This window comes from Meles meles, chromosome 2 (genome assembly GCF_922984935.1).
Source record: "Meles meles chromosome 2, mMelMel3.1 paternal haplotype, whole genome shotgun sequence".
In the NCBI taxonomy this organism is placed as follows: domain Eukaryota; kingdom Metazoa; phylum Chordata; class Mammalia; order Carnivora; family Mustelidae; genus Meles; species Meles meles.
In genome coordinates this window covers 120,495,433-120,519,186 of record NC_060067.1, presented here as the reverse complement: position 1 = coordinate 120,519,186, position 23,754 = coordinate 120,495,433, and the positions used below count along the sequence as shown (strand labels likewise).

Sequence of the window (23,754 nt, the reverse complement as noted above, 5' to 3'; positions counted from 1 at the left end):
AGATCATGTATGACCTGAGCTGAAATCAAGAGAGATGCTTAACTGACTGAGCCACCCTGGCGCCCCAAAACTATATTCAATTTAAAACAAAGAATAAATCAGGGCCTTCCCAAATTGAAAAAAAAAAAAAATCCATGGTCAAAACAATTGTCATTCCTAATTTGTCTGGTTTTGTTCTTGAATTTTTCTTTAAGGAGAGGTTCATGTTAAGCCAAAGGTTGTCTAGTTGAAATTTTTTTCAAGTGTTTGAAGTGTATTTTAATGAAATAAATAATAATAGTGGGCAGTAACCTGAGTGATGATAGTTCCTGATTGGGTTTGCTCTGCAGAATGCATTAAGTTAGGAAAAAAAATGAAGATACATTCTGTGGACCAAGGAGCAGAGCATATGCTGATTCTATCCTCAGATGGAAAACCATTTGAGTACAACTATAGCATAGAACATGCAAGGTAAGGGAACTTTTTTCTTTTATTAAAAATTATTTAAAATTTATTCAAACGGCAATTAATTTTTGTAGGAAAATGTTACTTTATATGAACCTTGTCTCCTGCTTTTACATAGTGGCTCTTACGTAAACAGTTCTGAAATGATCAGTGAATTCCGTCAGTGAGATACAACCAAGTTATGTCCATAGACATCGTGTGTTGCTTTGACATTTAAAAGAAATGATTGTTGGTCTGCCTCACCCCAAATTGGACTTCCATAGTCATTGATTGATTTATCCCTTGTAATAATCCTGAGTTAGATTATCAGAAATAAAAGTTTTCAACGCAGGAGAAAAATATATTATCATGGAATGATTTGTGAGACTTTTTCCTAGTAGATCTTGTGACTTAGAACTTACTTTCTTTCTGTATTATTCCTGTATCATACAATTATTGTTTGCAAGAGAGACTTGGATCATTCTAATTATAATTATATAGTGCACATTATTTACCTTTTTTTTTTCCCATTTTATTTATTTTTTTCAGCATAACAGTATTCATTGTTTTTGCACAACACCCAGTGCTCCATGCAAAACGTGCCCTCCCTATTACCCACCACCTGTTCCCCCAACCTCCCACCCCTGACCCTTCAAAACCCTCAGGTTGTTTTTCAGAGTCCATAGTCTCTTATGGTTCGCCTCCCCTCCCCAATGTCCATAGCCCCCTCCGCCTCTCCCAATCCCACTTCCCCCCAGCAACCCCCAGTTTGTTTTGTGAGATTAAGAGTCATTTATGGTTTGTCTCATTATTTACCTTTTAAACCACCAACTAAAACACATGTAGTATTTGTTATACTTTTAGATGTACTGAATGTGAAGTAGTAAATTTAAATTTTTCCTTGAGCTTCAGTCCCAATGAAATACAATTAATAATTGTAACATTGATGTTGTGACTTCCATTACAGTGATTGACATAATATATATTTTCTTTCATCAGGTTTCAATGCATTTTACAAGAAAAAAGTATAATTCAGATCACATGTGGAGATTATCATTCTCTTGCACTTTCTAAAGGTACTTTCTGGACTATTGTTTTTTAGAGGGAATTAATGTGTGTATATGTAGAACGAGTAGAATGTATATGCTTCACTTTGTAACAGACAAGAATAATGGTTTTGAATTTGATATAGTTCAGGGCACTTCTTTGTTTTGTTTTGTTTTGTTTTTTAAAGTAAGCTCTAAGCCCAGCATGGGGCGTGAACTCACAACCCTGAGATAGAGTCGATGAAGAGTCACATGCTCTACCAACTGAGTCAGCCAGGCACCCTAAGGCATTTGTTAGAAAGTAAGAGAATTTTTGGATGTGTAAAATCTTCAGGTTTCCATATTTACTATTCCTACATTGTACTCTTCAAATGACAAAACTAAAAAAATTTAGTAAAGAATTTGATACCCTTTGTTATTCAAGGACAACAGTTGATGGATTGGGAGTACAGTGTATCACAAACAATGGAGCACTCTCCTGGCAGGATTTCGAGCAAGAACAAGAATTTTTATAGAGCCTTAGAAGTCACAGTGCAATAATAGGGCATGATTGGTTGGGGTTGTGTATGTAACCTTATTTGGAAAGATCAGGGAATGAGGAAATAAATATACAGCCCGGAGTTGGCTTGGTGTTTGAGGATTGGCTTACTGGTTGGATCTATGGTGTTAGGTGTTTCTGGCCAGGCAGAACATGTAGAGGAACATGTAAGTCAGTTTGCTGACATGGCACCCTGGGTAGGAATGGCTCCATCTTGGCCCTGGAGATTTATTTCAACAGTTCCATGTTTTTATTTTTCAAATAGGAAACAATGAAAATATTTTGAATAATCAAAATCATTCTGGAAGCAGCATCAGGATTGGGCTACCCTTTTCTAGAACCTTCTTACCTTTTCCAAGTGCTCCATCTGCTCCCATGACAGGAACGTAGAATCTCTTGGGTCTGCTCTTATGGCCAGTTTGCAGGCCTCTGATGTGCTCCCATATTACCATTTGAATTCAGGGATTCTCCCAGCCTTTAATATTTCTTACTTCTTATCAGACACCATAATGGTGGGAAGTTGAAACAGTGAATATAGATTACTTTGTAAAGAAACTTGACCATGGAGGAATGATTATAACAGGATGGTGATAGGTAGGAATTCAGGGTCAAGGAAAAAAATTTTTTTAAATACATAGGGCAGATAAAAACAAACTAAAGGGAAGTTGGGATAAAAGGGAAGTAAATAATTCAGAATTTGACCTGCGTTGAGGGCCCTGTTGAGGTTTGAGAGTATGAACTTGCATTGGAAAAAATTGGCCTGATTGTTTGACTTTATCCGTTCATGAACACATTTCATTTTGAGTATCTACCCCGTTCAGGTTATAAAGATAAAATAGAAGCCTAGGGTCTAATGATATTGGGGCAAAAGAGATATTCAGAGTTCATTACTGGTAAGTCATAATCTAGGAAGAATGAAAATTGGGGAAGCAAGAAAGAGAATTGATCATTTCATCATTTTATATATATATATATATATATATATATATATTTTAACATTTACTTACTTGACAGCAAGAGATCACAAGTAGGCAGAGAGTCAGGCAGAGAGAGAGGGGGAAGCAGGCTCCCTGCGGAACAGAGAGCCTGATGCAGGGCTCTATCCCAGGACCCCGGGACCATGACCTGAGTTGAAGGCGGAGGCTTAACCCACTGAGCCACCCAGGCACCCCTCATCATAATATTCTTTTTTTTTTTTTTTAAGATTTTATTTATTTATTTGACAGACAGAGATCACAAGTAGGCAGAGAGGCAGGCAGAGAGAGAGAGAGGAGGAAGCAGGCTGTCCGCAGAGCAGAGAACCCGATGCGGGGCTCGATCCCAGAACCCTGGGATCATGACCTGAGCCGAAGGCAGAGGCTTTAACCCACTGAGCTACCCAGGCGCCCCTCATCATAATATTCTTATTGCCTGATAGGCACATGGTGTTACCTTTGAAGGAGAGTTCTACCCCCCCACCGGATTCTGCATGGTATCTTGCAAAGAGGTGCTCAGTAAGCATTAATTCTCTGATATATTTTTTCAGATTCAGATATTGTCAATTCCATTAGATAAACACTTCAGAACTTTTCTGCACACTCCATGTATTCAATTAACAGAGGGGGATGCAGACTCTTTCAAGATACTATACTGTAATTTCAGATTATACATTATTTAGAATCTTCAGGCACGTGAACAGAGTGGGTGGGCAGAAGGAAAACATTAATTTTAGGTTCTGTTTTCCTAGATATACAATGTTTTGGTTTTCATAGGCCCATTCCTTGAATTTGGTTATACTATGTTCAGGTAGCTTCATTCTACTGGTCTTTGTCGGTTTGGGCTGCTATGACAAAATTACCTTGTGTTTTTGTCATAGCAGCCCAAACCGATAAAGCCCAAACTGACATAATTCAGTCAGATTGGCTGAATTAAACAGCGGGAATTTCTTTCTCCCAATTTCGGAGGCTGGAAGTCCAATTCAGGGTGTGGGCAGGTTGGGTGTCTGTGTGGACACCCACACAGGTGTGTCTTACGTGGTGGGGAGGGCAAGAGAACTCTTTGGAATTTCTCACATGGGCACTAATCTCATTCTTGAGGGCTCCACCCTGATGATCTCAGCTATTCAAAGGTCCACCTCCTAATACCCTCGCATTGAGGGTTAGTTTTTCCGTATGTGTGTTTTTTGAAAGGGACATGACCATTAAAGAAGCCCATCACCTAGTGATGTGGGGCAGAGGGGGATGTTCAGGGGCTATTACTGGTACATCACAATCTTGGAAGATAATATTTGGGGAAGCAAGAACACAAACTCTACCCTTTGAAGTAGAAGGTAAGGAAGTGTTAACAGTTACTGCTAAAGAGGAGATTGCTTTGGGTTTTTCTCTCAGACGTGGGAAGTTGAATGTAAGAGACTGATAGTATAGTATGGATAACATACATAATGGCTGAAGTTGATGTCTCCTGTACTTCAAACTTAATAAGGCAGCATTTTGTTTGTTTATGTCAAGGTGGTGAGCTCTTTGCATGGGGACAGAATTTACATGGCCAGCTTGGAATTGGAAGACTATTTGCCTCAATCCCCACACCACAGGTTGTGGAGCACCTTTCGGGAGTCCCCTTGGTTCAGATTTCCGCAGGAAAAGCCCACAGCATGGCCTTATCCATGTCTGGAAACATTTACTCATGGGGAAGAAATGATTTGGGGCAACTAGGCCTGGGCCACACTGACGGTATGGAACTCTTATTTTCAAGTTCATATTATCAAATATATTCTTAGATAAGAGATGAATTTAACACAAGCCTCCCTGTCAAAAATGGTTCAGATCTTCACTGTCATTGGTGCTTTTCTTCCTGGTTATCTCTGTCTTCAGGGCAGAAGCAATCTAGGAGACATGCATAGTGGAAGTTGTTGCTGTGATTGGGATGTCTGTCGGGGTTGTGTAGGCTAAGCAAAAGAGCACTGCACTGATCAGAATACCTGGTCTCTGCTTCCCACTTTGCAGTTAACCAATGGCAGGGCCTGGCTGAGTCACTTAACTTTTTTCTAGGCCTCATTTTCTTTTTCTATAAAGTGATGCATTTGGATGAAATGACCTCCGAAGTGCCTTTGCACATAAATGTCTGTTACTACTCCATTTTAGGACAAAAGAATACTAATGATCTCTTTAGCAACTCACAGATTCTAATCTTAGTCTATAAGGTATTAATTATATCTGTATACACAGATAAGGGGAAAAAAAAACTGTTACTCCTGTTATTGAACTACTTCCACAAAGCGGATGGCCAACTTTCTTGCGATCCTGAATACCCTCTTGGAGTTTTCAGGTGTGGCAGACTGCTGCTTTATCAGTTGTGGTAATGCACCTGTTTTTCCCTGGGTTAGTGGTCATACACTGCATCTTTCCCTGACATGGCCCTCAGGAGAAACCATAGTCAGTGATGGAAAAATATTCAAAGGAGGGAAAGGAATAAAGAGCAGTTAAACTGTTTTTGCTGAACTTCTAAGTGTTTTGACAGGGAAATTGTGAAAAGAAAGGAGAGGTAGTATAGGGCAGGAACACTGTAGTAGAGAATTTAAAAGAAAAAAAAAAAGAATCTTTGTTCATTAAAAGGGTGATTTTAGATGGGAATTGGAAATACCAGATATGCTGCAATTGAAGTTAATCAAGTTATGCTGACAGGAGGAGTGGGTTCTGGGAAGTGGCTTGACACTTTAACATACGCGTTCTCCTGTGTGTGGCCCTTTGACCACTGCTTCACCCCCAGTTTTAGGCCAGAATAAGTATACCAACACTGCGGGCTTTCTTGTCAGAAGGTGTTAGGAACTGTGACCACCAGCTGAGAGACAGTGCAGGTATGTTCCTAGTAGTACGGAACTCCAGGGTGCAAATCAGCGTTCTCTTTTGATCACTTCAGCTTCTTTTTCTCGCATAGGTAAAGATTTTCCTTCCCTCGTTGAAGCACTGGACAATCAGAAAGTTGAATTTCTTGCTTGTGGTGGCTCTCACACTGCCCTGCTCACAGAGGTACGTGTATCCTTGTCTCTCCGATGGTAATTCCTGGAAGAACTTTGTAGTGGGAAAAGCACAAAACACCTGGATTTGGGCACTTAGTATTTCCTTGGGAAGAAGGGTCACTTCTCACATGCAGGATTGTCCTCCTGATAATTTGGGGCTTTGCTTTGATTGTCTTTTTTTTTTTTTTTAAGGATTTCCTTAATTATTTTAGAGAGTGTACACATGAGCAGGGTGGGGAGGGGTAGAGAGAGAGGGAGAAAAGCAGACTCCTCTTGAGTGTAGAGCCCAATGTAGGGCTTGTTATCATGACCCTGAGCTGAAATCAAGAGTCAGATGCTTAACTGACTGAGCTACCCAGGCTCCCCTGAGTGAGGCATCAATGAGGCATCAGTGAATAGCCCTTTTGTTAATTACGCAGTGATATCAGTGAATTCAGTAATATTTTATTATTAAGTAATATTACTTACTGTTGTATTTTTCTAGAATCTGATACTTTTTTTTCTTTAGGATGGGCAGGTATTTACTTTTGGTGCTGGAAAATATGGGCAACTCGGTCACAATTCCACACAGAATGAGTTAAGACCCCGTTTGGTGACTGAGCTCACTGGAACTAGAGTGACCCAGCTAGCATGTGGAAGGTAAGTTGTCAAGTGTCTGTGAAGATTGGTGAAATCATTATGATAAATTTAGATAGGTAGTTTAATAAAACTTTGTCAGTTTTTTTATTGAGATAAACGTATCAAATACTTTCACATGGGTGAAGATGCTTAATTTATGTTATTAGACAATAATCTTTAGCATATATATTTGTTTTCTTTCTTTTTTTTTTTTTAAATATTTAAATAATCTCTAAACCCAACGTGGGGCTAGAACTCCCGACTCTGAGATCAAGAGTTGCATACTTCTCAGACTGAGCCAGCCAGGCATGCCCTGCATTAATTTTTATTAATGAGAAAATTATTCACTTTCTGTTGCCCCTTTAGTGAAATATCTTTGTAACTGCTCAGACAGACTTTCACCTTTAAGAAAAATACGTCATTTACTTGGGAAAAAATAAACATGAATCACAAAGGATTATTCATTGATGTCTTTCTCACAACCCCTTAGAGGCCAGCCTGCTAAGTTACTGTAATTCTTTCAGAATGATCACAGTAGAGGAGAAGACAAAGTCAGTGGTAGTTTGAGTAGAATATTCTGATAAGTTTGATTTTTCCAGCTTTTTTTGTTGTTGTTGTTAATAAAAGTAGAAAAATTTGCTCAAACTCCTTGGCTTATTTAGTTATTCCTTGAACACCATTCACTTCTAACCAGTGGGATTTTGGGTTTGTGGTAAGGTTAAGAAGTCTTTTCAGTCAGATACTCTTCTTTTGGGCAAGTCTTTCCTTATTAAACACAAGCAAATTCAGGCTGTATCTGAATATTGGGTTCATGTGTTTGTTTACCAAAATCCTTTGTGTAAAAAAACTTGTGTATGTACCTTTCAGTCCATAGACCTATTCTTTTATGATCCTGGAGTAAAATTACATAAATGGATATTATTAAAGTAGACCAGTTATTGTGATGGTATGATTCTGTGCATTCAAGGGGACATTTTCACCACTTTGGATTTTTCAAAACACTCATTTCTTTAAGTAGCGTGTGATAGAAGAGGAGCCTCATGTTAGAGATATCTTAATACACACCAGGGGTGCAGTTCCCCTACTAACACAAGAGAATTCACTGGAAAGATGCTCAGAACTTACTGAAAGTTATTAAAACCATATTGATGTTTATTATAAGAAATGGATACAAATTAGAACCAGTCAAAGGAAGGGGTGTCTAGAACAGAGTCCAGGAGGAGTCTTCTACTCTCCAGTCCCCACAGAATCATGGACAGAATGATATTACCTTCTCCCAGCCCAATACATGATGATGTGTATAGTATGTCATCCAGGGAAGCTCAACCCAAGTCCAAAGTTGTTACTGTGGCTTCATTGCTTAGTCATCGTTGATTGATCATTGCCCGCAGCAGTGAGCTCAAATTCCGCTCAAATTCCGGCTTCTCCCTCCGTGTAGGTTGGGCTTGAGTGAAGCCAGATGGGCCGTTCCGAGCCACCTGGGTAGGCTGTTAGGTGTGATCTCAGGATCTTCCCATGAATAACAAAGAGGCTCCTATCACTTGGGAAATTCTAAGGGTTTAGAGGTTACCTCCCAGGAACTGAGGACAAAGGCCAAATTCTTTGCTTAACACATTCTAGAGTGGGAGAGGCCTAGGAGCCTATCAGTAAGGGAGTCATTATGGTAAAGGTCTTTGGGAGATGGAGCTCAGAAAGGTTCACCTAATTCTATCTTCTAGGATGGGGAGAGGGGACACTCAAAGATGGCTTCCAAGAGATGGTGACTCTCAAGTCAAGGTTTGAAAAAGGAGTAGCAAGCAAGGGCAGCTGCTTGTTCCTGTCCAGGGAATGTCTTTTCCCAAGGTCCAGCATTGTGGCCTTGAGTGGACATAGGGATTCCAAAATCATCTGAGCCACACATTAATGCTATTTTAGTTTCCATATTGCTAATTTCATCCACTGGAAGTTGGTTAACTAGTTTCACTCACTGGGTGACCTAATTTCAGCAGTTTACATGTTGTGTACTCTCTTCATTGTAGATAATTGAGAATTGACCATCTGTACTTTTATTTAATAGGCGGCACACACTTGCCTATGTTTCTGATTTGGGGAAAGTCTTTTCTTTTGGTTCTGGAAAAGAAGGACAACTGGGAAACGGTGGAACACATAATCAGCTGATACCACTTCCCATGAAATTGCCATCAAATGAAGAACTCAAATTTGGTAAATTTTGTAGGAACACAGGATTTGGCTTAAATACCGCTCTCAAGAAATTGACTTTTCTGTGTGTAATGTGATAAGGAAAAAAATGTATGACTATGAAGGAAGTTTCTGTAAACATTGGTTTCATTTTTTTACTTGTAAAGAGCTTAAAATATTCAGTATAATTAATGAAGTAAAAATAACCATTGGTTTTCTCTTATTCCTTCAAATTAATAAGATTAATGTGAACCTAAATTGATAGAACATAAAATTATATGGATTCAGAGGCATATGTTGTAGGAGACCTATTAATTCCGTGGTGATTGGTTTTCTTACCTGGTAACTAACTCAATCACGTAAAGCCCCAAGAATCATGGATGAGCAGCTGTCATATGCCAGGCACTGTAACTGTGCTTACCCCTTATGTGTGTTATCTCACCTGTCTTTTAACAGTTCTGGGAGATGTGTGCTCTCAGCCTCCTCTTACTGGAGGATACAGAGCCTTGGAGGTTAAAGGGTTAGCCAGTTCTTACAGCCAGTCAGTGCTCTGACTGGATTTGAACCATGGCCTGAGCCACACAGAGCTTGAAACACTCTGCTATAGAAACTGCATCAGAGTACTTTGGTTTCTTAATTCTGAAACCTTAGTGGTGATCCAAGGTACCAGAATTATCTTAAATTCTTTTGGGAAAATAAACAGTAGGATGTTTTCTTTGAGCAGTTCATATACTTGATTTCTTCTTCTTCTTCTTCTTTTTTTTTTTTTTTTTTAGATTTTATTTATTTATTTGACAGACAGAGATCACAAATAGGCAGAGAGGCAGGCAGAGAGGAAGGGGAAAGCAGGCTCCCTGCTGAGCAGAGAGCCTGATGCAGGGCTGGATTCTAGGACCCTGGGATCATGACCTGAGCTGAAGGCAAAGGCTTTAACCCACTGAGCCATCGCCCCTTATATATTTGATTTCTTATAACCACCTAGACTTTTGAAGTGCTTAATTTATATTCTTTACAGCTAGTAGTTACTGGTTAAGTCTTGATTTGTAGAATATGGCTTTTGGTAATGAGGGCTGAATTTAACCAGGGATCAGCTAACTAATCAAATACTGCTTCGACTACTTTATATATAAGCATTTACATTAATTATATATGTCAAACTGATGTCATCTGTCAGCCTTGCAGATCATCTGTTTTTGCCAACTAGCCTTACTCTGAAGGAAATGTGTATTTCTGCTTCATGAGTGGGAAATGTGCTGAGGCCTTGTGTCACAAAGAGAAAAGGACCAAGTTTAAGAGGAATCTGAAATGATTTAAATTGAGTGTGCATGTTCGTGCCAGTCACTTTCTGCACTCTTACTTTCTGTGTCTCCCTTTCAGAAAGCCGAACTTCAGAAAAGGAGTTAATAATGATTGCTGGAGGGAATCAAAGCATTTTGCTCTGGATGGGAAAAAAGGTAAAAATCTCTAGATGTTTTATATAACTTGGTATATTAAGCGAACTGAAGGGTTTCAGTATCCAGGTATGGTGAATTCCAAAATCATCTAGTTTCTAAGCTGACCTTTAGGGAATAGCTAAACATTATGGATCCTTTATTGTCAAAACTATGTAAGTATTGACTCAACAGGAATCAGGAGATTTGTCTCTGGTAAATGTCAAATCAGATTTCCTTAGATCTTTCCTTGGCCCTGCCAGCTGCTTGGTTAGTATCCTAGCAAGCCATCACATTGGTTCTAACATTTTGCTGGCCTTGAGTAAAAAAGACCTGAGGTTCATAGCCTGTGAATTCTGAGTTGATAACCCCCTCACACTGCTTTGCTGAGGCCAACCAAGTTCCTCCCACTCCTACACAAAGGATCTTCCCCTCGAGGCTGTGTGGTGCTCATTTTAATCTGATTATACCTGTTGGAAGTGCTGAGTGTTGGAGCACTCAGAGAAATTTACCTGGGATTTAAGCCCCTTAGGCAAGAAGTTGACAACCAGGCAAACAAATGATCAATCACTTCTTGGTAAAATCTTACTTAAGGATTTCTCACAGCTGTATCCTCTGTATTTAAAAATCAGTATTACCCTGTATCCTTGGAATGTGCCTAAAAGTTGGATACCTATTTTTGAGGTGTCTAAATTGCTGTGTTTTACTTGTTTGTTTACAGAATCCCTATGTTAATCTGAGGAGGAAAATTCCTACGTTGAACGAAGGGACCATAAAGAGGTGGATTGCTGATGTGGGGACTAAACAGTGGCAAAATACAAAAAGGTACTGCCCCTGTGTTTCTCTGCTCATAGAGTTCTGTAAAGTAGCCTTTCCTCCCTTGACTGGTTCTGGACAGTTCAGAGATACGAGGTTTTGTGGTCCACGATGTCCATCAGCCAGAGGAAGAACGAATAGATTTTGTGCACGTGTGAGTGTGGTGTGTAGAGACAGGGATTTCTTTTCAAGGAGTTGGCTTACATGCAGTTGTTGGAACTGTGTGTGTGTGTGTGTGTGTGTGTGTAGAGACAGGGATTTATTTTTAAGGAGTTGGCTTATACGCAGTTGTTGGAACTGACAAGTGCAAAATAGGCAGCGCAGGCCAGCCAGCTGGAGACCCAGGGAGGAGTTAGTACCGCAGCTTGGGTCTGGAGGCAGAATTCTCCATGCCTGGGAACCTTTTTCTCTTCAGGCCTTCGATGTAGGATGAGGCACACCCACATTATGGAGGGTTATCTGCTTTACTCAGAGTCTGTTGCTTTGAATGTGAATCTCCTCTAAAAAGTATCTTCACGGCAACCTCTGGATTGGTGTTTAGCCAGATATTTGGGTACTATAGCCTAACCAAGTTGACACATTAAGATTAAAAACCACAGCTAATGTGTAAGCTCTGTGAGGGCAGCTTTTTTGACTGGAGGACTCTCTGGGTCTCTGGTATGTTTGCCTATATTGTGACTGTTCTTAGTAGGAGATACCCCTAAGCCATTTCCCAGCCCTCTTTGACCTTAGAACCGCTTGTCTGTGGACCTCTTCACAGCTGGACAGTGTGGGCAGTCTTGTTCAAAGCCATACAACTCCTACCATGTCTCAAGATTATATTTACTTCTACAAGCGTTTCCTTTTAGAGATATTTTTAGGTATGGTTTCCTAATTTTGTAAAGTAGTTGTATGAAATAGCCGCACTGTAGTCTGCATAGATGATCAAGAACTGTGCTGGTGACTGCGCTCACCTTGCTGAGCGCTGAATGATGTGTGGAATTGTTGAAACACTGTTGTACTCCTGAAACTGAGGTGACATTCTATGTCAGCTCTACTTCAATGGTTAAAAAAAAAAACCTACTTGTGCTGTTACTTCCAAGATGGAACTGAGCGCCTACCCTCCTCACCCCCACCCTCCCATTTAATTTCTGGTAATTTTTTTCTGTTCCACTTAAGTGCAGCAGAAATAAATAGGGTTTAGAGAGCTAGGTGGGATGGGGATGTCTTACTTATTCAACGAATTAACCCTAGGTCAGTCCTTTTCCTCTTTCCCTGTGGCTTCTCTGACTACATACCTTTTTATTACTCACATTTGTCACAAAGTTTTGAGATTGGGAAAATGAATAGACTTTCAGATGCCCAAGGCAAAATGCAAACAAATCAGAGACGGAGAAGTCTGAAGGATGGTTAGGAGATGTGTTCTTTATCATGTCTTCCGCTATAAGGAGACATACAGTATGATGTGTTTTAACCACCATCTTATTCCTCATATAGGGAAATCAGAGAAATATTTTCATCTCCTGCTTGTCTGACTGGAAGTTTTTTAAGGGAAAGGTAACATATTTAATATATTTATAAAGTTTAAGATCATGTTAAAAATACTGCGTACAGCATGGTGACTTAGTGAATAATGGACTGTATATTTGAAAGTTGCTAAGATAGTAGATCTTGAACATACTCATTATTAAAAAAAAGTTGGGGGACATCTGGGTGGCTCAGTTGTTTAAGAATCTGCTTTTGGCTCAGGTCATGATCTTGGGGTCCTGGGATCAAGCCCCTCATCAGGCCCTCTGCTTAGTGGGGAATCTGCTTCTCTGTCCCCATGCTCTTGTGCTCTTCCTCTCCCTCTCTCTCCCCCTCTCAAATCAAAAAAGGGAAAAAATTGTAACTATATGTGATGATGGATGTTAACTAGACTTAAGTGGTAATTATTTTGCAATATATACATATATCAATTCATTATGTTGTATACACCTGAAACTAATATAATGTGATGTCAGTTGTCTTTCAATAAAAAAATGAAAGATTATAAAATGGCATGAGGTTAAAATAATTCACTCTGTGTTTATCTCTTTAAAGATTCTAAAAAAAATTTTATTTCTATTTATGAGAGAGAGACAGCATACACACAGTGTGTGGGGGGGTAGTGGAGGAGGAAGCAAAAGGGAGAGGGAAGGAGAATCTCAAGCAGGCTCCCCACTGACCATGGAGCGCGACATGGGGCTTGATCTCACAACCCTGAAATCATGACCTGAGCAGAAATCAAGAGTTGGATGCCTAACTGTTTTTAATGAAAGCAAATACATGCACACTGTAGAAAATGTAAAAAATAAAGACCTGTGACCGAAAAAAATGAAAATACCTGTAATCCACTACTTAAGAGGACTAGCTTTTGTGCATATATCTTTTTTTGTGTGCAAACTTATTTTTTTACTAAAAATGTGATTATGTTCTTTTATATATTACTTTATACTTAATGTATTTGTCCATTTTTTTATTTTATTCAGTTCATATTATTCAGTAGTTTTCTTTGATGTCATTGGAATGGCTGCATGGTATTCCATGGGAAGGACATACCTTTATTTCTTTATTTGTTTAACCATTAATTTAACTATTTCCCATTAGAAGGTGTTAAGATTTCTTTGAATTTTTAAATGAAAGAACGACTTAGCACCTCTTTTCCTAAATATTTATATGACGTTTATCTTAAGAATATTTTCTATTTTGAGACACGAAATATTTGTATCATTTTATAAAGAATGTGTCTATTTCTAAGACATTGAACATAAACATATAAAGAATAAATGTAATTCACAAGTTAAGTTTTTTTTTTAAAGATTTTATTTATTTATTTGAGAGAGAAGGCATGAGCAGTGGGAGAGGGAGAAGCAGGCTCCCTGCTATGCAGGGAGCCCCGTGCCCAATCCTAGGATCATGACCTGAGCCAAAGGCAGATGCTTAACCAACTGGGCCACCCAGGCGTCCCTCATTAATAATTTTCTGTTGCAACACTAAGAATTTACTGCTTCTGAACCCCCCCTCATCTTTTTAAAAAGGTGTATTTATTTATTTATTTGAGAGGGGGAGAGAGAGAGAGAGTGAGTACTAGTTGGGGGGCAAGGGAGCCAGAGAGAGAATCTTACGCAGCTCCATGCTGAGTGTGGAGCCCAAGGTGGGGCTCAATCATGTATGACCTGAGACGAAACCGAGTCAGGTGCTTAGCCGTCTATGCCACCCAGGCGTCCCTGAGGCCCCTTTTTTTGATCTTGACTTTCAGTTCAGGTAAGTGGGAGACATGGTCATTTTTTTTCAGAAATGGGGGGAGAAACCTCTATTTTTTTGTGTGTATAGTGTGGCTTTTTAAAAAAGATAAATATTTAATTTGGTGACTCAGTGGGTTAAGCCTCTGCCTTCTGCCATGATCTCAGGGTCCTGGGTTAGAGCCCCTTATCGGGCTCTCTGCTCAGCAGGGAGCCTGCTTCCCCCTCTGTCTCTGCCTCCCTTTCTGCCTACTTGTGATCTCTGTCTGTCAAATAAATAAAAATCTTTAAAATAAATAAATAAATATTTAAGACAAGATATTATCAGAATTAAACTTGGATAGTATGTATGTTGTTAATGTGGGCTTTATTTTTTTAAATCTTTTAGAAATAATCATAAATGGTTGGTGACATTCTCAATTGAATTTGTTTAGCCTAATTATTTTATTTTCTTTATTGTAAAGTTGAGGGAAAAAGTAATTTTGTTAAAATGAAATAAGATTTAGAAGAAATGCTTCATCTGGATAGTCTGATGAAATCTATAATTTTGAAGTGTCCTATTCCATTTACTATCCATGTACTTTTAAATTTTATCTTCCTTCTTTAGAAAATCTGCAGAAACGATGCTTATTCATTTGGACTTAAATAAAGCAAGAAGTGCCTTTAAAGAGTTAACCCAGAAGGACTGGATTGCTAACACGGTGGTATTCTTTAGATTCTTATTTAGAAAAAGAAAATACATTAAAACATCTTTTTTTTTTTTTTTTTGACAATTCAATATTTGAGAAGAAATACTTTATTTCAGGAGAGTCTCAGACCCTGTAGCATATCCAGATCTGGTGAAAGTCAGACAGCATTCAGGAGTTGGTCCCTTTGGGGCAAATTGGTTGCTCTGGTAATCCCATGGATGACAAGTAGTCTCAGTGGTTCATCTGTACCCACAGACAGCATACACACACACACACAATCTGTACGTAGATGCACACACTCTCTGGAGGGAATTTTGTCAACTCAGGCTATATAAGGAAGATGATTGAAGTATTTGTTGAAGTTGGTATACTAGAACACAAAGACGAGTTATATATAATTATTTTAAACATAGGTATAGACATGAGAACACTTTTTGTTATGATATCCCCTTACCCGGAACTATCTGGATTCTTTTTCTCTGTGTTTTGTTCAATTGCACTTCCTTTCTGTAGGTTCTAGAATGTTCTTTGGGGGATTGTTGTTCTTTGTTTCAGTACTGTTATTATTGTCCTTAGGTTTCCCACTTTGCCAAATGCTCCAAACAGGTTTCCTTCATTAATTTAGCCTTTCTTTTTTTTTTTTTTTTTCTCATTTTATTTATTTTTTCAGCGTAACAGTATTCATTCTTTTTGCACAACACCCAGTGCTCCATGCAAAACGTGCCCTCTCCATTACCCACCACCTGTTCCCCCAACCTCCCACCCCTGACCCTTCAAAACCCTCAGGTTGCCCCAACCTCCCACCCCTGACCCTTCAAAACCCTCAGGTTGTTTTTCAGAGTCCATAGTCTCTTATGGTTCGCTTCCCCTCCCCAATGTCCATAGCCCGCTCCCCCTCCCCAATCCCACCTCCCCGCAGCAACCCCCAGTTTGTTTTGTGAGATTTAATTTAGCCTTTCTTGATGTAGTCTCTATTTATTTCTCTGTTCTCTTAATATTGGTTGATCTAGGGGTAGTACTTTCTATGTTCTCTCAATCTGTTTCTTTCCTGGTGTCACTCTGGTTCTTTTCTCTCTCCCTGGGCCCCTCTTCTGTCTCTTCTCCCCTCCCTTCCCCCCTCCCTTTTCTTTGCTCCTCCTCTCTGCTTCCTTCCCCTCCATTCCACTGTGCTTTCTTTTCCTCTCCTCACCTCTCTCCTCCCTTTCTTTCTTCCTCCCTATCCCCCATTTCCCCTCTTTCCATTCCTTTCTCCTCCCTCTCCTCCTCATTTGCTCTTGGCCTCTGTTTCTGTATCTCTCATTATCTCTCAGTCTTCCTGTCATCTCTCCCTCCTTCCTTTCTTGCCTCACCTGTTCTGCTCTATCCTCTAAAACCAGCATTCTCTATCCGAGCTTCAGGGTCTCTTTACACACACTCCTTTCTCTTGAGGGAAGATGAAAGTTTAATTCTGTTAACCTTGGCAGGACCATGGCCCTGTTAGGGGTTAAGGTAAAATGGATCCCTAATTGCGTACCTTTGTCAGAACTCTGCAGCATTTAGTAGGAAGATAACACTTCTGCATCTGGGGAGGGAAGAATTTGGGCCAGTTCCTCACTAAAGCTAATTGTACCTTGGTTGTGCCAGAACAATATTGTATGATATGCAGTCAACATAATCATAGAGCAGTCTTCCCGTTATTTAGACCAGATAGTTGGCTAAGAAAACCTGTAATGTTTCTTTCTATTTTGAGATTTCTGTGACACAGATTCACAGACTTTTGCAGTTCATTCCTTCATTCAGTAGACACTTGGATGCTTGCTCTGTGTAGGGGGCACTGTGGTGCGGACTCCTGGTGAAAATGAGAGACATGCTCCCAGTCTTTAAAACGCTTAGTTAGGGACAAATACAAACACGCAGGTATTAGTGGGAATACTGAGTGTGTTTAACGCTCTGCTGTTTTCCCTGATGCCACACTTAGAATCTAGTTAGTGTATAATTAATATTTCTGGATGAATTCGGTCATCACTAGGGCAATGAATGGTCATCTCTACTTAGAGCAATCAAATCAAGGTCCCCAGAGGAAGTACGAGTTTACCATGTGCCTGCCTCAGGAGGGGCATTCCTGGCAGTCAGGAAGGTACACTGAGGCACAAGTGTGTGGAACAAGATGGCTGAAGTGAGAGGATCACAGTAGTTCTGCAGGTCTAAGGGGAAGGTTGGGAGGTTGGGTGATGTGGCAGCTGATGAGCACGGAGGTAGGAGGGGTGTGTGTTACCGGGAGGTGTTAGAGTAATCAGATATGTTCACTCCAAAGACTGAACCATGTAGTAGAGCCTGCCGTAGTGTTTTGATAAAGAAATAGATAATTACAAGAATTTGTCCATTTGGAGACATCATTTAGCTTATACCATAATTTAATGATTAAGAGATTAGGCTTTAGTGTCAGAAAGATCCAGAAGAGATTCCCTCTTAGCTCTGTGACCTTGAGCAGATACAGAGTTCCTGTCTATAAAATGGGGTTAAAATACCATCTATGTTCTCAAAGAACTATAACCTGATTAACATATGTAAAACACTTAACATAATACTTGACAAATGAGTACTCCATAAATACGTAAAGCTTCTCAGTGGATTTTGAAACATTATTTCTTTTATCTGGGCACATGTAACATAAACATTCAGAATTGCATTTGAATTTTTCTCGGAATGCTTGTGTTCTGTCTTGGGGAAATGGTAAATGGAGATTGGAAGGACTAAAAGATTGAGTTTGTAGTGGAGAGTTGGTGATGAGGCAGGTGGTTCCTGTGAGGGAACCATGCTATTTTTGTTGCTGGGATTATTGCTTTTTGTTCGTGTGGGGTTATTAATTTCATGTTGCTTTTGGGGGTTCTTATGCATTCTTTTCCCTTAAAGATAATGAGGTAGGATAGTGGAATAAGGGGGTAGAATGTAGTATTTATTATTGGGAGGGCTGCCTATTCTGATTTCCTTGTTCATCCAGTATAACTTTAAGATGATTTCTTCTCCTCCTCCTTCATGCTTCTCAGTAATTAAATGGGATAACGTTTGTCACGTATCTATACCTCGAGTAGTTGGGAAGCTATGTGAGATTGGATGTATACATGGGTTTTAGGACTGAATGATTATTCCAGTTCCTTGGTGGAATGAAACTCCAGGTTCTAGATTTTATTTTATTACAAATCACGTCTAGTTCTTGCTGTGTTTTGAGTGTCTTTTCTCTGATCTTTTTGACCACAGATAACCACATGTCTCAGGGATAATCTGCTTAAAAATCTTCCTTTTCATTCTCCACACCAAGAAGCTTTAGAGATTTTCTTCCTTCTCCCTGAGTGTCCCATGATGCATGATTATAACAACTGGGAGAGCCTGGTGGTTCCGTTTGCAGAGGCTATTTGTGCCATGGGTGATCAGTCTTTACGGGTTCTGGGTAAGACTGATGATTTACATAAAATACTTTAACCATCCTCTCAGTGGAAATGCACACCTGGTAAAGTTATAGTAAAACTTAGATAATTGTTAACTATGTTCCTGTTTTTTAGTTCATATTCTTAGCATATTGTAAAGATGCTGTAGTAATTATTGTAGTCATCCAAAATAGGTTGTTTTGCCACCTTTTTAGAGTTCTTGTAATGGAATATGTGTGGTTTGGTCATGAAGTCCTTTGTCCCTAACTTTTCATTATGAAAAATTCCATAGAAGTTGGAGGAATAGTACATGAATATCCATATATCCTCTACCTCAGAGTCAACGACAGTTAACCTCTTGCCATGTGTGCTTCGTTCTTTATGAGCAGCTTACATTTTATGTTTGCTGAAATACTTGAAAGTAAGTTGGACACATCGTGACATTTCACCCATAATATTTCAGCATGCATCTCTTAAGAGCCTGTGTTAAACCAGTCACTATCACACCTAATAAAATTAGTCATAATTCCGTAATATCTAGGCCATACTCAAATTTCTGTACTTGTCATAAAAGTATTTTACAGCCTTTTTTTTTTTTTTAAGAGTCTAGGTCAGTTGTCCTGTAGAATGACTTACATGTAAATTTGTCTGATTATTTCCAACCTTCTCTGTATTTCAAGTGCATTGGAAGTTAGGTCTAGGGGTTTCGTTAGATTTTAATGAGGTTTTTATTTTGACAAACAGCATATTCAGCCCAAGGAAGTCCATTCTTTCTTGTGTTTTTTTGTTAAATCTAGGTAAGTGCGTGATGAAAAACTAGTGTAAAGCATTTTTTTGGTTTTTCACAATGCCGAGAGGTGCATGTGTGTGTGCTTTCTTTTTAGTAAGCTCTAGGACCAGCATGGGGGCTTGAACTCATGACCCTGAGATTAAGAGTCACGTGCTCTGTCGAGCGAGCCAGACACCCTGGAGGTGTTTTCTTGAAATTAGGCTCCACACCGAATGTGGGGCTTGAACTCACAACCCTGAGATTAAGAGTCCCATGCGCTACTGACTGAGTCAGTCAGGCACCCTGAGAAGTGTTTTAAGAGTGAGAAAAAGAAAGTTGTGCAATTTCTATTAATTCTTAAATCTGGTTTTTAAAACAGCATGCTATTTTATCTGGGAAAAAAAAAAAAAGTGACTTGTCAGGTTTTTTTCCCACAAATTAATTAGATCAGGTTCGTGTGTTTGTTATATCAAGGGACTTTTCTCAAGGACATTAAATTCATGAACTTTCTTGATTGCCTTTGTAGTTAACTAAAAACTTTGTCACAAATATGTTTTTGTAACTGATAGATATGACAGTGTTCACTCTGTTTACCTTTAAAAAGCCAAGAGAAATGACATGCCAACAATTGTTTACATTTGTATTCCTCAGAGGAGTACTGGGCGTCCCTGCAGGAACCTGCATTCGTCAGGCTAGTCCAGATGTTTAAAAGAGCCGTCACTGCTCAGTTGCACTACTGGACTGAAAGCTCGGAGAACAACTACCATGTTAAGGCTCTCCTAGAAATACTGAAAAAGCTGCATAGGGTAAGGGTCTTTCAGACACTTAGAGATACGATTTTTATTTTGCAGTAAAAAAGGTCCCTCGGTTTCAACGGGCCCAAATATTAAGCAAACTCAGGAAACATGTTTATATCGCTATTTTTAAATTTTTGTTTTCTGTAGTTCAGTCATGTGTATCAAAGAATGTATGTACTTACCTGTGTGCAGTTTGAAGAGAAGTAATTCATACACATTTTATTACTTTCCTTTTCCATGTTGCACTGGCTAAGCCTTCCTCTATAATGTTGAATATAAGGGTTGGTAATGGTAGGTTCTTTACCTTGATTCTATTTATTTATTTATTTATTTTAAATTTTTATTTATTTATTTGACAGAGTAAGAGAGCAGGAGCAGGGGGAGTGGCAGATGGAGAGGGAGAGGGCAAGTTCCCCACTGAGCAGGGAGTCTGAACGTGGGGCTTGATTCCAAGCCTCTGGGATCATGACCTGAGCCAAAGGCAGACTCTTAACTGACTGAGCCACTCAGGTGCCTCTATTTATTTATTTATTTTAAATTTTATTTATTTGAGAGAGAGCATGTAAGAAAGCACAAGCAGGGGGAGGGTCAGAGGCAGCCGGAGAAGCAGACTCCCTGGTGAGCAGGGAGCCCGATGGGGGGCTTGATCCCAGGACCGTGGGATCATGACCTGAGCTGAAGGCAGAGGCTTTAACCCACTGAGCCACCCAGGTGCCCCTGTTTGTGATTTTAAAGGAAGAATTTGAATATCACTATTAAGTAGAATGTTTACTGTAGAGTTTTTGAAAATAACTCTTATAGGTAAAGGTTGTTCTAAAATGTTAAGCATTTTAAATCCACACAAATACCGACTCCCTCTTTTCCTGCTGAAATTCAAGTTATTTATGTGCTTGACTTTCTCAGTCTTATCTTTCATGTCTCTTATCCATCTCTCTGTGTGAGTGCATCCCATTCTGAATGACTTCTTTAGCCATATCTTTCTGTCCATGAAATCTCTTTTTAGTGATTTTTATCTGCTAATAAAACTGCCCTTTGGGTTTTCATTCCAAGTATTATGTTTTCCACTTCCAAAAGTTCCGTTTCTTTGAAAATTTTTTTTGTTAGTCAGTATTATGGTATCTTAGTCTTTTATTTTCAAGCTTTCCTTCTGCTTATTTAAATCCATGTGCATTATACCTCTGATATCTGAAGTCATTACAGGTCAGCTTTGCCCTCTTCCTTCTGCTGAATTTTCCTCATTGTGTCTTCATTTTTGTGTTCAGTAACTGTGTGTGTGTGTGTGTGTGAGAGAGAGAGAGAGAGACACACACACACACACATTTTCTTGGAACATTATCTTCTGGAATTCTTTGAGGGTTGTGTTTCTCCAGGAAGATTTTCTTGTACCAGTTTCCTGGAGACACCACGTCCATTAGGTACTACGTTAAATTAAATTCTTGGCTTAAAGCTCTTCAGATCTCCAAGTGTGGTCTGAATGTGGTGTGTGAATTTTCAGGAAAGTGCTTCTGTGATTGCAAATTCTGTAGGTGACTTTTTTTTCTGTAACTCGGCACCATTTTAACTAGCTGTGGTTTGCTTCCTGGAGTTGGTGTCAAGGTATGGTGGTGAACTGTTCATTTCTAGTTTACCTTCACTCTGATGGTTTAGTCCTTTTGGATGCCTGATTTATGAGATGGTTTTCTATCATTGGCCCCATAATTTGAACAGAATCTGGGTTTTGTCTCCTTTCCCCAAAGCCCCAAGCATTGCAAACTGAAGTTCAGGTTCCCCAGGTTTGGCAAATACTCTGAAGGCACATGCCACTTTCACCTCATTTTTGACCTGGTTATTTCATATCTACTTACAGTATTGGTGTTGCATTAAAACTATCTGTTTATACTTCATCCTGTATTTCTGATTGTTTTCAGCAAATCAAGATACCTAATTTGCCAAACTGCTTTAAAAAAAGAGAATTCTGCCATACTGCCGAAATCAGTGGCCATCTCTGGCTACTTTTAAAGGTTTTGTACAAAAGAGAAAGATTAATAAAAAAAATAATTTGAGTTTTGAAAAATTGAGAAATTTACCAAAAAGTACAGGAAAGTATATTCTAATGAGTTTTTTCCACTTGCAAAAAAGGACTCCTGAGAAATACAGAAGCGGTAACAAAAATCCTCAAGAAGTCCTGATTTATCCTTTGACTGTTAACAGTGACATTAGATTATTTGTCAGGCTCCCTCCCCAACCTCAGGAGGGAAACCACAGGAAGCCACAAGAATAAAACACCCACTTTTTCCACAACTGGAGATGTGCAAGGCTGAGATCAGCAGGTTCCAGGGGACCATATCATGGAGTTGAAACAGCTTCATGATGCTCTGGGTGGTGGTGCTGGAGGTTTGGATCATCTAAGGTCTAGGTCAGGGTTAATACAATATTCCAGGTGAAAGAAGCCAGGAGGAGCTTTTAGAGGATGTCTTGAGAGTGAGTCATTTAGGCAGGGACTGTGCCCATCTATGTCAAGTACCTACTGTCAGTCAGGTCCAAAGCAGTGTCTTCACTGACTGATAATTAGTGCTCTTGTACGGTGTCCATGTGATACCCCTGGTCATCGGGTGATGAAGGCTGGAAGACACCCCCCCAATTTAGGAGGGGGATGTTCCACACATGCCCTATCAGAGGGAGATGTCTGTAAATGGTATATTGTTAAGCTCTGAAGAACAGGACATGAGATTGGGCCCAGAGTACTTTGGATTTAGGCTGTGTTTTTCCTTGGGCCTAAAATTCTTTAAAGCTTTTCTATGAATTAAAAGTAAGTATGAGTTTATCATCATATCATCAACTTCTGCTATTAAATTGTAGGTATTCTTTATGTTCCTGAAAATTTGGGCCTTGGCCAGTGGAAGAATTGGATAGAACTTTATTCTGGTCATTGAAAAAGAGTGTTTAATTTGCTGTTTATGCTGATAATCTAATCAATAGCCATAAAGCAGAATTGTCTTTATAAAACTTTCTCACGGTCCATATTTTATTAAAGGTAAACCAGGCTGTGTGTCAACTACCTGAAAATATTTTCAAAATAAACGAGCTTACGCACTGGCTTGATTTTTATGGGGATGCATATAGAAGGTCTGCTTGGAAAATTAACTCCGTAAGTATAACGTGTTTATTATTTATTTATTTAGTAACGATTCTGTTTTTTAAAACTAATCTGTACACCCAGTGTGAGGAGTCAGACTCACAACCCCTCAGATAGAGAGTTGCATGCTCTACCAACTAAACCAGCCAGTCACCCCATTAGGGTATGTTCAGAGGGGGAAGTGAGTTAATGTAGGTATTTGTGCTATAACTCTATGCATGGGTTTCCAAATATACTTGTACCCTGCAAAATTGCTCAGAAGAAATAACAGGGCTTACAGGGAAAGTGAGATAGTCCCCTCAAAACCAGTGCAGTTTTGTAGCCAGAGCCCTCATAGAAAAGTGGTTACTACCTTAGATCACTTGGATCACCCAGGTAAGCAGCTCTTGAAGAGCGCCACGAGAATATGAAAATGCACCAAACAAAAGGGTAGGAATGTACTCACACTCTAATGAGAGATTGGTGGTACCCAGATGGCGCAGATGGGAGTGGGGCTTTCTTAGGTGGGCGTACAAGGCAGCATGACTCACCAGGAGCCAGCAAACAGAAAGGGGCTGCAACTTTGGTGGTGGCTCTGGGTGTGTCCTTTTTTTATTTTCTGAAATTGAAGCTGAAGGGCTGTTGCTGCCAGTTCAGCAGCTGACCTGAGCTTTTTTTTTCCTTCTCTCTGAATGTTGTAATTCTGCCCCTAGCAC

The 23,754-nt window shown here is 39.5% G+C and overlaps 1 protein-coding gene across 1 annotated transcript in view; it reads left to right on the top strand.

Moving 5' to 3' along the window:
- HERC5 (HECT and RLD domain containing E3 ubiquitin protein ligase 5) overlaps positions 1-23,754 on the top strand; it is a 45,023-nt gene that overhangs the window by 3,410 nt on the left and 17,859 nt on the right. The window contains exons 2-14 of the mRNA XM_045998051.1: positions 330-450; positions 1,423-1,499; positions 4,494-4,715; positions 5,920-6,011; positions 6,510-6,640; positions 8,676-8,821; positions 10,175-10,251; positions 10,949-11,052; positions 12,520-12,579; positions 14,893-14,986; positions 18,212-18,401; positions 19,799-19,953; positions 22,958-23,071. Of these exons, the coding sequence (XP_045854007.1) occupies positions 330-450; positions 1,423-1,499; positions 4,494-4,715; positions 5,920-6,011; positions 6,510-6,640; positions 8,676-8,821; positions 10,175-10,251; positions 10,949-11,052; positions 12,520-12,579; positions 14,893-14,986; positions 18,212-18,401; positions 19,799-19,953; positions 22,958-23,071 (1,583 nt within the window). The remainder of the gene's footprint in view (positions 1-329; positions 451-1,422; positions 1,500-4,493; positions 4,716-5,919; positions 6,012-6,509; positions 6,641-8,675; positions 8,822-10,174; positions 10,252-10,948; positions 11,053-12,519; positions 12,580-14,892; positions 14,987-18,211; positions 18,402-19,798; positions 19,954-22,957; positions 23,072-23,754) is intronic.